We start from the raw sequence: 15,563 nt of genomic DNA, 5'->3' as shown, positions 1-15,563 counted from the left end.
TACAGAGGGATTGGGCAAATGAAGGCTAAACTGCCCTCTGAAATGAGTAATTAGAAGGGCATCAGCATCCTGGGGGAAAGCAGTTTCAGTGCAGGCAGGGCCTGCCTTCAGTTCAGGGTAGAGAACAGATGCCATCGCTTATTCTCACAGTGAACAAGGAATAACATGACTGACTATGCCACCTTGAACTTTGACCAAGGAGCAGAACTGAAGTCTGGTTATCTGGTTTTTGCCTATTAATCCTTTAGAAGTCCACATTATTTCCATAAATAGCTATTAAAAATTAAAGTTAACCCTTGAACAACGTGGAGGTTGTGGGCACTACCCTATAAGCAGTTGAAAATCCACAAGTAACTTTTGACTCCCCAAAACTTAGCTGTCCCTCAGTATCCATGGAAGACTGGTTTCAGGACAACCCATGGATACCAAAATCTGCAGATGCGTAAGCCCCCTGTATAAAAAGGTATAGTTCAGTGGAGAGTTGTCAGCCCTCCGTATCTGTGGACTCCCACCTGCGAATTAGAAACAGTACAGGTATTTATTGAAAAAAATCCACCTATAAATGGATGCACACAGTTCAACCTGTGTTGTTCAAGGGTCGACTGTTACTGTACAGATAATAATAGTAAGCTGTTGGTAACTTGTTACTTACTTTGCTGCTATAATTGCAGTTATTGGAACTCTGAACAGAGGACCCGCATTAGGGGATGCTATATCATAGCCACATACCTTAAAAACAGAATGATGTTAAGTTTCAGTATCCATAAACAAACTTTAAACAGAGAAAAGAGAAAAAAAAGTGTAATCTATTCACAGAATTAATCTAATATTAAAACTTAAAGGTCCTAAGCACAATCTAACATCAATTTTCTGATGTCAGGTCACAAAATAAATGGCAAACAGTCTAAATAAATACATGCAGGACAACTCTTGACTAATTTAGACTAAAGGGGAAAAGGACTGCCACACAGAGTACTTTAAAACTTTTTAAAGGTAAAGAAAGTCAAAAAATGAAGATACACCAATACCTCTGTATAATGTAATCCTTCTCTTAAGCCCCTGGGATCCACACGTATGTTTATGTGTCTACATTGATTCATGAGTTCCAAATGGCTAGGACACTGAACCCAAGAGGAGTTTGAGGTTAAAGCTAAATGAAGCTGAAGGGATATTTTTTCAGAGTTTTCTGGCATTAAAAAGACCAAAATTAAAGATTAGTACTTTCTCTTTCATTCAAAAAAGTTCTATCTTCTCTCAAGAATATTTAGCAAATTTGTAAAAGGCACTAGGCATAAGCTTCCAAAGCCACTTAAATAAAAATCACAAAATCTTCATTACGCTTTAGTAGACTTGTGATCCATTCACACTTTCACCCAACACTACTCCAACCCTGACGTAAGTTTTTGTGGCTATTTTTCATTACTGCATGTGGATAACAGCATTTGACCAACATGAAGACTATGAAATTATACGGTGATAACTTTTTTGTTTATACTTCATTTAGTTGAGGCTCTCTTGGCTGCTTCTACTTCCCACTCTCTAACTAAAAACTCTCTTATACCCAAGTAGTAAAAGTGGGAAAAGAAAAGGAAGCGGATATCTTATTATTCACAATTTAATGAAAATGTACATCACGGAAGACCCATTCTGCTATTCTCCTTGATAGTCAGAATGCTAACTGAATTGCCATAGTATTAGAATCCCTAAGTGCCATCATCTTTCCCCTCAACTCTATGAAATTTTAAGTAATAATATTGTCAATTCATGTTTTTTCTTTAGAACATAAGCCCAAACAGCACTTCTCTATTATGAAACTATTCATTCAAACAATAAATGTAAGCACTTCAGCTTACCATCCACTTATTACTTACCGGTATTTTCTGGAAATACAGGTTCAATGCCAACACCATGATCTGAAGGTGCTGCCACCTGAACAGGATCTCGGAGGTAGATGCCACGGTTATTTCCAACAGTAACAGTGAAACCTAATTTATTAGCAAAAGATGTATTCTGAACGAGGTAGTCATAGGCTTTATCGACCTAATTAAAAGAATACAGAGTGTAAGATATAAATGGTTAGGTCAAGAAAATATTTTGTTACAAGTTACCAATCTGATTCACTTGTGGCAAAGTACAAGCAAGAAGTTTCTGCATTCAGCCCTCTAAAATTAGGAGGGCAATTTTACTTTTTTAGACAAATTACTAGTCTAACTACTGGACTCACCTTTCCCTCCACTCTCTTTTTTCACACTATTATTCCCAAGTAACCAAAGTTAGGAACTCTTCCATATGCCATTACGATTTACCAGTTTTTCCCTGTAACTCTGCTTTGAATTTCTACCATCTATGTGTCCTACATTTATTATATTTCTCTACTATAATAAATATGTTTTAACTAAAAAAAAGTTCACATCTTTGCTCCCAGTTCAGAAATCCCTGTGATGATATATTCTAGAATTAGATATAGCCAATCATCATTATAATAGGATATATTATTCAGAAATAGCTAAGAGATTATCTTAATGATTTACAACACATTTTTCATATAAACAATACCTGAATAATACCATGTCCTTGGGCAAATACTTCTATATTGTCAGCCTTCACTGCAGTGTTCTCTAGAGCTCTTCTGACTGAATGAACTGTGTAGTTAACATTATTAGCCTTCAGACCTAAAATTTAAAACAAAAACAAAATAAAGTGTTAGAGAGCTCACTACTTGAAACCTTTACCCCCCCTCACCAATATAGATAACATGTACATTCCTTGGCTTAAAAATCTTGTGCTTCAGCACTCATTTTTAAATCCTAAACAAAACAAAACTGAACTAAATAGTCTGACAAAAACCGCTGGCATCACACAAAGACTTATTTAAGAAAAATTACTGTGTTCCCATTATGCAATGGCCCTAATGCAGGCTATGCAGAAATAATGTAAATATATGAAGCAGATACCTAAAGGCATTCGAATGACATTTGCTTTAAAACATGGCTGGTCAAACGATACAGGGTTGTGCAAAGTAGATTTACAGTTGTAAGTTATGTGAAACACAGAGTTTATTCTTGTATTATTATTATTAATTATTGTATTATTTTCCATATGAACAACTGTAAACCTACTTGTGTCCACCCAGTATTTTTCAACTTCGCTACATGTTTATATAAACACCAGCGGAGCTTAAACAAGCCAAAAAAAAATGCTGAGGCCTCACCACAGACCAATTAAATTAGCATCTTTGAGTCTAGATCCCAGGCATTGGTATGGATTAAAGCTTCCTGGGTAATGCTAGGGAGCATCCAAGCTGGGAATGGCAGTTCTGTGGGAAGGATATGGAGGACACCAATCTGTAAACCCTGCATTAATGCCTGTTGTTAAAGATAAAAAATGAGTAATATAGTATTCCTGCTCTCTCCAGAGCTCAACTAAAATGTAAACACTTATGATAGTTAAGAAATGAGCAAAACAAACCTGGAAATATCATGCTGCTGTAAGAGCAAATAAGGTGAAGCTCTAGCAGATGAACAGATACATGAGTTGGATCTTTAAAATGTACAGCAGTTTGCAAGGCCAAAAAACGGCAGAAGGAATTCTAGGCAGAGAGAGCAGTATGACCAAAGACAGGAGGCATGAGCAACCTTGAAATATTTGGTAAATATTTAAAAACATTAATCTCTCGACCATACACATTCCTCTCAATTCCTGTATCTCATTATAATTCACTGTCTCAGTATACTTATCTACGTAAGTATTCTTAAAACATTTTTAAAGAATTTTGAAAAACTGCATGTTCCCTGGCACGCTTCAATTAACTTTTAGTTTTTGCCATTATAAGCATACTTTCAAAAAATAAAATATTTGCACACTGACATTTTAAAATAAATCATTAGTAATTAGACATGTTGATATTATGTGCTTCGTCGTACAATGCCCTGAGTAGGACATAACAGGAATTCTGTTGTATTTTTGCCCAAAATGTATAACCTAAATTTAATTATAAAGAAGTATCATATAAATCCAAATTGAGAGATACTTTACAAAATAAGTGTCTAGTGCTGATCAAGACTATGAAACGCAAGACTGAGGAATGGTCTTAAATTAAAGGTGACTAGGGACACATAACTGAATGCAACATGTAATCAAGAATTGGATCCTGGACTAGGAAAAGGACATGAATCAGACAGCTGGAGGCTATCTGAATAAGATGTTGATTAGTACTGAATCAATGTTAATTTCTTAATTTCTTCTATTGCATTTATGGTTATATCTGAAATTAACATTTGGGAATGCTGAAAGGGTGTATAGGATTTATATTTATTATTCATATTTTTCAAATGATTTCAAAATAAAATGTTAAAATTTAAAAATTCTTAAATTTAGTTCAGTGAACTTTTATACATAATCGACTAACAACTATAAATATGTTAGCAGTTTTGATATATTAATCAGTATTTAAAATGCATCTCTAATTAGACAAAAGAGGATTTTTTCAGTTAGTTTGTGTATTTATCAGTGGTTATTAATTAAATCTAAAATGAGATAAATTTAGTATCAGCTTTGCTCATTTTTTGTTTTGTTTCTATTTTATTATCTACAAATGTAAGTATCTATAAATGTTTAAATAAAGAGAAAGATGGAAAAGGAAAAAAAAGAAATATTTGGTGACGTGGAACAGGACTAATAATAAGGGTAGAGTCCAGAGAATCAGATTAGAGGGACACCTCTGAAGTGAAATTGCCACCACAGTCTGGGTACCCTAACTTTGATTCCTAGTCAATGTTGACACCACCCTATTTAATACTGTAAGCCTCCGGCATACCACCCTAAAAATTCCTACTTCCCTTTCCACTTCATTTTGCTCCATAGCAATATTCATTACCCTATAACATGTAATATAAACTAGTTCTCATTTTGTTCATGGTCTGTCTCCCCCAACTATCAATAGGGGAACAACAACAACAACAACAAAAAAACAACCCCAAAAAACCTGGAATTCATTTATTTAAAAATTGTGTATTTATTCTTATATGTTTAAACTTCAGTCACCTTCAAAGTATTCTCCATTTGATGTGCTACATCTATTGAGATGTTTTTTCCACTGCTCAAAACAGTTTTTGAAGTTGTCGATTTTGATACCTTTTAGTGCTTCTGCTGTTTTTTGTTTCACCTCTTCCACATCAGCAAAATGTTTCCCTTTGAGGATTTTTTCACTCAGGGAAACAAAAAAAGTCACTCGGGGTGATATCCAGTGAATAGGGAAGGTGGGGCATGGGGGTCATGCTGTTTTTGGTCAAAAACTGCTGAACACTAGCATGATGTGGGCAGGTGCGCTTGTAAATCACCCATCATGAAATGGGCAAACCTGTTGAAAAAGTCTTAAAAAAAAATCCACTGAAGCTTAACACATGCTCTCACAATGCCAGCTGGTAAAATGACACAGATGGGTTCCCAGAACACTAACTTAGAGGGAGAAGCCATAACTACAAGGGGTCCGCCCTCCAGAGGAGAATTTGAAGTTTTTTTGGTTCCCCTTGTAATATAAATTCCAAATGGGTAGGTATTTTTGATGTTCTGTTCACTAATTTAGCTCCAGAGCTAAAACAATGCTTGACAGTCATTAACAGCTAATAAATAAATATATTTGTTGAAAGAATGAATACATATCCAAATCATTATCACATAAATTATTTTCCATCTTGAACTTTACTTTGAGCCAGAACATTGCCAATTCCACCACATTTTCTCACCACAAGACCTTCAAAAAATGAAAACATCTGTCTGCAATAAGGTAAGGTAAACTTATTCAATTATTTTTATGGCTACTATCTAACTTTTTCAATGCTATAAACATAAAACTGTCTAGATACTTAACACCTACTGACATAACCTTATAAATAAATTTTTAGAATGAGGGCTAAGGTAAATTATAAAATGATACATTTAAAATCCATTTTACAATGCTACTTCTATCTAATTAAGATAAGTAATTACACTATAAATAAAATATATGTGGGGCAGCCAACAATTCACCGTCACTATATTGGAAATTTAGAACTAGTACCATGTAGAGCACTAAGAAATGTCCTTACCTGAAAGTATCAGGGCAATGCCTCCACATGCATTGGGAGAAGACATGGATGTCCCATTCATTAGCTGAGTTCCTCTTAATGTCCAGTTAGGAACAGAAGCAATGGCTCCTCCTGGTGCACTGATACTCACTCCAAGGGCCCCATCAGCACTGAACAAAGAAAAAGTTTGCTTACAATGGTGAGAACTGGATAAACATGCGTGTTCATAAAAAGGTCAATGGTCAAATACCATAGCATGAACTATTTACAGTCATTCGAATCAATGCGGAAAAATACCCAGTACAATTATTTCCCCACTAAACAGCAGTTTTTCCCCCTCATAAGTGAACAAAATCTGTGTGTGTGTGTGTGTGTGTGTGTTTGTGTATGTGTATTAGGTTCAGATGTAAAAGGTGATCAGGTATATTTACAGAGGAAAAATAAATAAATGTCATTGCTCAGATTCCTTGAAGAATGCACTTTTCTCTTGTCCAAAATGAGTATAAGCTTTGCCTTTGTCTGAAGTTTAATATAGCATCATCCAATAGAAATATGCAGGACATGTCATTTTATATTTTCTACAAACCTCATTTAAAAAAAAAGGTAACAAGAGTTTTGTGATGTTAATTTTACTAACATATTTGATTTAACCAATTACATCCAAAATATAATTTCAACATGTAATTGACAGAAAAACATGAGTTAACTTACATTCTTTTTTTGTATTAAGTCTTAAAAATCTGGGGTATAGTTTGTACTTACAGCACATCTTAATTCATACTAACCTCATGGGACTAGTGACTGCCACACCGGACAGCTTAAGTCAATAGGGCTGCCTTGTTTAGGGCTTTGGCTAAGCAAAGTTTAATGAGTTAGTCTATAGAGTTCATTATTGCACTGTCACCAGAATATGCTCTGTCTTCTGTTGCAAGTAAAGGAATAATGTAAGGGAACACTACACTTCCTCCCACCTGCAAGAGTGGCCATAAATTCCTCACAGAAGGTGCTGGCCTCTCTTATCTACCATTCTTCTTCCAACTGACTAAATTATTTTTATTCTTGGGTAGGAATACTAGTACAATTTGGTTTCATAATTTAACACAGAGAACTGAAAGCAGTGCAAATCACATCTTCCTCCTGAATTGGGTTAGTGGCATCCCTTTAGTGACTACCTTAAAACAAATATTATGAGGTTTTAAATATCTGTAGACCTGTAAAAATTTCCATAAAGTATTATCAAGTAACAGAAGGAACTGAAGAGTCTGATCTCCTATTTATGCACAAAATGACTAAAAGGACGTTCACCAAAATATCACCCGAACATTATTATAGATCAGATTTAGGGTAGTTTTTATTTTCTTCTTTGCATTCTCTATATTAACTACCAATGTTCACAACGAGCACTTGGTATCTAATTACTAGAAAAAAACTGAGAAGAGCCATGAATTCCAACAAACTTACGTCCTATTGCTCTGTATTTATTTCCCACTAGTCTGTCACAGTGGCTAACCATACAGCATTTAATTAGTATTCTAAAAATGGCTTCCATAAAATGTAAATAAAATTTTATTTAAATAAAAATAAAGTTTTCCTTGAAGAAGGTGATGGGATTAGCCCAAGAACATATATGCATGACCCCTGAACAAGGACAACAGTGTGGGGAATGCACTAGTGGGGTGGGGCTGAGTAGAGGTGGGCAAAGTGGGAAAATGTGGGGATAACTGTAATAGCAGAAACAATAAAATATAATAAAAATAAAATAAAAATTTCCTAATATAAACCTTACATGTTCGTTATTAAAATCTTATGTGCCTGGCCAGATGACTCAGCTGGTTGGAGCATTGTCCTGTACACCAAAGGTAGTTTGTGGGTTTGATCCCTGGTATAGGGATGTAAGGGAAGCAAATGATAGATGTTTCTCTCTCACACTGATATTTTTGTCCTTCTCTTTCCCTCTCCCCACCCCCTTCTCTCTTTAAAATGAATAAACATACCCTCAGGTGAGGATTTGAAAAAACAAACCTTATATAAACATTATATAAAGGTCTCCTTTAAATAAAAAAGCAGGTGATATTTTTCTTCTAAAATACAACATGTAACAAAAATTCAAAATATGTTTATGCAGACATTATTTGGTAATCTGCCTTTAAGATATATGATATACTTACAAACAATAGAAAGTCAATTCTTTGACAATCTTTCCTGATAAAGAGAACTTTAAAAATAGTGCTATAGAATATACTCAATGATCATTAGTCAATGTTTTATATTTCGTGCCCTAATAATTAAAACCATGTATCTGCAACAATATTTAATGTGTCTCGTCGTCGTCGGCAGCCGTCCGTCTCGAGAGACGATGGTGTAGCTTCTTAAGAGTCTATCTGCACCGCCGAGAATGGCTGTGCAGTCCGACTCGGGAGTGACATGGTATCTGTCTCCTCAATGTGTCTAGTGCAGTAAAAATGAAATCAATTCTCTCAGTTCTTGGAAAGACTGGTCTGTGAACCATTATCTGCTCAACCCAAGCTTCCCTCAAAATTCATAAACTCATTTTCTTAAAATAATTATTCAACTATGCTATGTGTGAACAAGACTAACAAAGGCTGGTTTGAAACTTCTCTAATACTTTGCTTTTACACAGACTATAAGATTAAACAACATTTTAAAATCAATTTTAGAAAAGAACAAGTTTAATAATTAATACATTTACTAACCTTTGCCAATTTCGTCTTAGTCTTATTCCTAGCCACTCTTTTTTTTCTTTTTCAGGCTTTGTAAGTTTTATTGGAGCAAAATTTCAACAACAGGTAGCTTTTATTTTCAGAACTTAAGGTGTGTGGGGTCAGTCCAACCCACTTGGACACAGTGAAGATGACCACTAAGCCTGTTTATGTATTTTCTTATTTTCAGTTTACATACAAAAAAAGTTTGCTTTACATACATAAAAATCCAAATACTGTGTGTGAGTGACAAAAAACGCCCCCTTTACCAATCCCTTAATTAAATATAAAAACAGCTTCAAAAAACGTATAATTTAGATTGGTTTAATCTTGAAATGTAATCCAATAAGACTAAAAACTAAACATTTCAGGTCCTTTGACTGATTTACATCAATAAGAGAACTTATTTTTGATGTAATAAAAGAAATGTGTTCATCTCCAATTACAATTTCAAGCTCCTGTTGGCCAGCCCTGTCAGGGGGAGGCCATAAAGCATCATCTTCTTTTGTAATTTCACTATCATCAATAATTCTCTTCAGTTCTTCCATTACACTATTACGTACATAAGCCTCTTTTCTGATCATGACACCATTCTTATAATTGCTGCTGTTGGCATATCTAAGCTTTCCGTCCGGACAAAACTTGAACTCCAGAAACTCATGTCCAAACTTGCCCTTGTGCCCTACATAGTAGCGCAGGTAGAAGTCGCTGGCCACAGCCATTTTTGTTCCCTGAAAGCCCGCGGAAGGCTCAGCCGACGTCCCTAGCCACTCTTATTTAGTGATGTGGAGTTTCAGGTCAGTTAGTTGGGCTGATGAGAGCAGTCTGTGAACCACATGGAGATCCATAGCCTGATTGCTTTGACTGACAGTTATAATAAACTACTGAAATATATATTTTTTAATTACCTAGACAAGGCTAGGAAGAGATCTGTAACTCAGAGGATTAAATTTAGCATTACCACACTTGATGTGATCCCAAACAATTGTTCTTATCTGCCAATATCCCCTTTAATATTTTTTATACTTTAGATAAATCCAAGGACTAGTTATTTCCCCTAAACCCTTACACTAAAAGCTGCTTAATCTTTGGGTTCATGCTATTCCATATAAAACTCCCTTCTTCTCTCAAAACCCTATCCATCCTTCAAGGCCAACTCTAATACCAACTCCTCCTTGAAGGGTTGCACTCAAGAGGGAAATGGGACAGAGATAGAAGATGGCGGAGGAGTGAGAGGAGGCTGCGCTTTCAGGCTCCCGAGACCCGTCTGTAGTTTGGACTAATTGCAGACAGAACATCTCAGTGAGCAGCTGGACACTGGCAGGAGTCGAGCCTTGGCAATGCTGGATTAGAGAAAACCATCTTGGAACAATCTGTTTAGTGAGGATAGCAGAGGAAAAAAGGATGAGACAGGATTCCTGACTGGGGTGGCTGCCTGAGCTGTGGCTGGAAGTACACAAAGGCTTTTTGGCAACCACAGGCTTCCCCAGAGAGGAGTTGGGAGGAGAGCGGATCTCTGCCCACTGGCAGAGACGGGACTTGACAAGGTGGCTTTGGCGCTAAAGGACAGGAGACAGTGTACTGCTGTGCAAGTGAGAACGTAATTTTTCCTTTATATTTTTCTCTTGTGGACTGCGGAGAGGGGTGGAAAGTCTGGGAGTGATAGGACATTCTTGAGGAGCGCAGGCGCAGACGTGCACTCGTCCACTCCCCAACCCTCCCCTTGGGTCGCCCCGGCGAGCATAGGGAAGTGCCCTCATTCACTGGTCCAGGTGCTCGGAGCCGAGTCCAGGTGCCCCTCGGATACACACCAACAGACCTAAGATCAGTGCAACAACGGGCACAGGGAGGGCCCACTGAACATGCAGAATACCGTGTGCAGACACCCCTGGCCAGCTCCAGTGGGCGCCAGGCCGGAGCACAGACCACTTGCTCAGGCTCTGCTCGTGCCCGCCCAGGCGGGTGTGGGAACGGCGGGCAGCTGTGGCGGGGGAACAGGGATGGCAGCGACTCACAGACGCTCACTTCCACTGTGCACAAGTGTCCGGGGCCCGGCCCTAAGAGGCGAGAGACCAACTCCCGGGCTGCCTTGTGTGTACACAGGTTCCCGAGCACAGAAGCACCTCGGCAGGCTTCAATAGGCACCAATCGCTCACTTCCACTGTGCCCAAGGGGGCTTCAATAAGGCTATCATCAGACTTCTCAGCAGAAACACTACAAGCCAGAAGGGAATGGCAAAATATATTCCAAGTAATGAAAAACAAAGGCCTACAACCAAGAATACTCTACCTAGCAAGGCTCTCATTCAAAATGGAAGGTGAAATAAGGAGTTTCCAAGACAAAAGAAGGTTAAAAGAATACATCTCCACCAAACCAGTATTGCAAGAGATGCTAAAGGGTCTGCTTTAAGAAGATGAAGAAACAGAGAGAGAGAGAGAGGAACACGAGTACAAAGGGGGAAAATAACAATGAATAAGTACTGAAAGAAAGAAGGAACTTCTACCATTTGCAACAACATGATTGGAACTAGAGAGAATTATGCTTAGCAAAATAAGCCAGGCAACAAAAGAAAATTACCTTATGCTATCACCTGTTAAAGGAAACTAATGAACAACACAAACAAATGAGCAAAATTGAACCAGAGGTATGTAAACGAGGAATAAACTAACAGTAACAAAGGGGGAGATGGGAGGGAGAGAAGTGGTAAGAAGGGGAAGGGTCTAGTCCAAGAACATGTATAAATGATCCATGGACATGGACAGCTGGGTGGGGACTGAATGTGGGAGAAGGGAGGGACAGGGTGCAGAGAAGCAAGAGGGGGAAAAAAGTGAGACAACTGTAATGGAAAAACAAACAAACAGAAAAATTTTTAGTGGGGGGAAAAAATAAAAATATAAAGAATAGAAATGCAAGTTCAGTGAATATTAGAAGGACAAGAATTTTCCTTCACACTGTATATATTTTCTCCCTATCTGATCCCTCCAGAATTTGGCATTCTAAAGAAGTAAGTAATGACCTAAGTTTCTTTGCATAAAACTAGTAAGAAAAGTTGTTAATAACGATTTTTTGACTAAGACTTTGACTGGAATGTCATGCCTAAAGGAGACATGCTTGGGCTTTGGTTGTTACCAAAGAGCCCTGAGCAACTGGGACTGACTTTCAAAGGTAATAAAAGTCCACGAGATAAAAGGCCTGGTACCTTGGATGGATAAGCGGTCCATAGCAATCTTTCCAGGGAAGGAACGAAGGTTGTTTTCCTGAAAGATGGCTAGAAGGGACCTTAAGGCACAATGGAAAACCAGGAGGACCTGGAAAAGACAGGTGTTTACAGGCAAGGCTGAATGCCAGGTATGTGGCTCAGCTTCTGTGCCCTGAAGGGCAGACTGAAGGTCACCCTAAATGTTCCTTGCGTAAATTCCAGCAAAGGAGAACTAAAGATCATAAGTGATCATTTGCTGCTCTTGTTGTGTTTATGCAAATGAACAGGATAAATTAAAAATGAACTTAATGCAGTCCCTTTAATGACAAGGAGGGTAATCTTAGGGAGAAAAATCAAGATTCAAGGAAGATCACAATGCCCAGTGGTAGACTATAAAGTAGTGCAGCTAACCGTCTTTAAAGTTTCTTTTCATTTAAAATTTGTTTTCATTTGAAAGTTAAACTATGTCTGTGGCATTATCAAAGATGTTTAATTTACAGGCAAGAAAAATGTCAAATGCGTTGCAACTGGATGTCTTTCCGATAAGACAGTCCTACAGATCTATAAACTTGTGTGTGGGTTATGTTACATAAATTAACATGTGTTTTCTGTTTTCAAAGGGCATAAGCCTACGATCTCATTACCTGAGTGATTGTCTGTACGTATAGGCCTCACTTAATCCTGTCTGCATTGCTGCCTCCTGAGACTCAATGGTTTGGCTGAACTAAGTGGCTGGGTTGGTGAAGAACAGGGTGGTCTGTGGGCTTCACTTTAAAACTGGTTTCTCTTTTCTATCCTAATGGCTTGGACAGAAAGAGCCCAGAGGCCTGAGAGGGGGGAAACCTAAAATATTCCCCTCAGCTTAAACTAAGTATAATGGGCAAAAGGGTTTTGGACAGGTGAGATGTACCTGGCATACCTTCCTCTAAAGAAGCCCTTCTTTTCCCTAATGTGGGACATTGAAAAATTAATACCTGTCTTTTGTCATCTAGTGGTTACGGATTGAATGATGTCCTTTAACCCTGTTGCCCCCAGAATACAACAAGGATGCCAGCCTGTTAAACCAAGCATGCTGTTGTCCAGAGACAGCCAACCAACCTGGAGTCTGCACGATCCTTCCCCTTAAGAGAAAGCCACCCTCCCCTCCACACCCCCACTCTTATTAGGGATTTCTTGACCCAAGGGTAGGTAGGACGACGACCATGTCCAGCTTGAAGCAACTAGAGGAGCTTGAGACCTTTGTCCATTGTCCTTTATAAGATTGTAAAGAGTCTTAAGTCTGAGAGGGAGGGATTGTTGTTTTTTATTGTTAAAATATTTAACTAATTAATTATTTTTTAAAAAAAGAAGAAGAATATATGAAAGGGTGAGACATGGGCATGGACTTGGGGAGGGGTTTGTCGGGGAAGGGGGGTGCTGGGCGGAGGGGAGCAAAGGGGAAAAAATTGGAACCATTATAACAATATAATCAATAAAATATACTTAAAAAAAAAAGACATAGGGTAATGGAATGGATAAGAAAATAGGACCCACATATTTGTTGTCTACAAGAAACACACCTCAAAACAAAAGATTTACATAGACTGAAAGAAAAAGGGATATAAAAAAATATTCCAAGCAAATGGACCTGAAAAAAAAGCCGGGGTAGCAGTCCTTATATCAGACAAAACGGATTTCAAAGCAAGGGCAATAAAAAGAGACAAAGAAGGACATTTCATAATACTTAATGGAACAATCCATCAAGGAGATATAACACTGATAAACATATATGCACCCAACATAGGAGCACCCAAATACATAAAGCAAATACTAGAAGACCACAAGAAGGATATTAACAATAACACTCATAGTAGGAGAATTCAACACATCATTAACAACAATAGACAGATCATCGAAGCTAAGAAACACCAAGGATATACAGGCATTGAACAACACACCAAAACACATGGACTTAACTGATATATATAGAACTTTTTACCACAAAGAAGCAAAAGATACATTATTTTCAAATGCACATGGGACATTTTCAAAGATAGATTACATGATAGGACACAAAACAAGCCTCAACAAATTAAAGAAAATTGAAATTATATCAAGCATCTTTTCAGACCACAATGCCTTGAAACTGAAAATCAACCTCAAAGAAAAAAATCAGACACCCAAACTCATGGAGAATGAATAACATGCTATTAAATAATGAATGGGTTAACAATGACATCAAAGAAGAAATCAAGAAATTTCTAGAAACTAATGATAATGAACACACAGTCCTAAGAGGGAAGCTCATAGCAATACAGGCATATCTGAAAAGGATAGATGAATCTCAAATAAAATATCTAACCCTAAAGCTACAAGAACTAGAACAACAACACACAAAGCCTAGGGCAAAAAGAAGGAAGGAAATCATCAAGATCAGAGCAAAATTAAATGACATATAGAGACTAAACAAACAATCAAAAAGATCAACGAAACTAGGAACTGGTTCTTCAAAAAAATAAACAAAATCGACAAGCCTCTAGCCAGGCTCATCAAGAAAAAAAGAGAGAAGACCCAAATAAACAAAATCAGAAATGAAAGAGGAGAAATCACGACTGATACCACAGAAATATAAACGATAGTAAGAAGTTACTACAAACAACTGTATGGCAAGAAATTTGACAACCTAGAAGAAATGGGACAAATTTCTAGAAACATATAACCTTCCAAAACTGAATCAAGAAGAAGTAGAAAGTCTCAACAGACCAATAACAAAGAAGGAAATTGAAACAGTAATCCAAAATCTCCCTGCACACAAAAGCCCTGGACCGGATCGCTTCACGGGCGAATTTTACAAAACATTTAGGGAAGAACTAACTCCTACGCTCCTCAAACTATTCCAAATTATCCAAGAAGAGGGAAAATTCCCAAACTCTTTCTATGAAGACAGTATTACCCCAATCCCAAAACCAGGTCAAGACACAACAAAGAAAGAAAACTACAGGCCAATATCACTGATGAACATCGATGCTAAAATCCTCAATAAAATTTTGGCAAACTGGATCCAGCAATACATCAAAAAGATCATACACCATGATCAAGTGGGGTTCATCCCAGGGATGCAAGGATGGTTTAATATTTGCAAATCAATAAATATAATACATCACCTAAACAAAATGAAAGACAAAAATCACATGATCATATCAATAGATGCAGAAAAAGCATTTGATAAAGTACGACACCCATTTATGATGAAAACACTCAGCAAAATAGGAATAGAAAAAGCATACCTTAATATAATTAAGGCTACATATGAGAAACCTGAAGCCAACATCATACTCAATGGACAAAAACTAAAAGCATTCCCCCTGAGGCCAGGAACTAGACAAGGCTGGCCACTCTCTCCACTCCTACTCAACATAGTTTTGGAAGTCCTAGCCACAGCAATCAGACAAGAAAAAGAAATAAAAGGCATCCAAACCGGGAAGGAAGAAGTAAAACTATCATTATATGCAGATGACATGATAGTTTATCTAGAAAGCCCTATAAACTCCACTAAAAGACTGCTCGATATAATAAGTGAATTTGGCAAAATAGCAGGGT

General features: G+C 37.3%; 1 protein-coding gene and 1 pseudogene across 4 annotated transcripts in view; both read right to left on the bottom strand.

Moving 5' to 3' along the window:
- The window catches only part of TPP2 (tripeptidyl peptidase 2), a 99,214-nt gene that overhangs the window by 39,029 nt on the left and 44,622 nt on the right, over positions 1 to 15,563 (bottom strand). For all 4 annotated transcript variants that reach the window (XM_090258927.1, XM_090258926.1, XM_090258924.1 and 1 more), the window contains exons 11-15: positions 6,087 to 6,235; positions 2,557 to 2,672; positions 1,872 to 2,040; positions 1,029 to 1,186; positions 653 to 729 (exon numbers count right to left, since the gene is read on the bottom strand). In XM_090258927.1, the coding sequence (XP_090115053.1) occupies positions 653 to 729; positions 1,029 to 1,186; positions 1,872 to 2,040; positions 2,557 to 2,672; positions 6,087 to 6,235 (669 nt within the window). The remainder of the gene's footprint in view (positions 1 to 652; positions 730 to 1,028; positions 1,187 to 1,871; positions 2,041 to 2,556; positions 2,673 to 6,086; positions 6,236 to 15,563) is intronic.
- Positions 9,100 to 9,535, bottom strand: LOC149996260 (protein mago nashi homolog 2 pseudogene; annotated as a pseudogene).

Source organism: Furipterus horrens, unplaced genomic scaffold (genome assembly GCF_987537825.1).
Source record: "Furipterus horrens unplaced genomic scaffold, mFurHor1.1.pri manual_scaffold_12, whole genome shotgun sequence".
In the NCBI taxonomy this organism is placed as follows: Eukaryota; Metazoa; Chordata; class Mammalia; order Chiroptera; family Furipteridae; genus Furipterus; species Furipterus horrens.
This window is presented reverse-complemented; position numbering and strand designations above follow the sequence as displayed.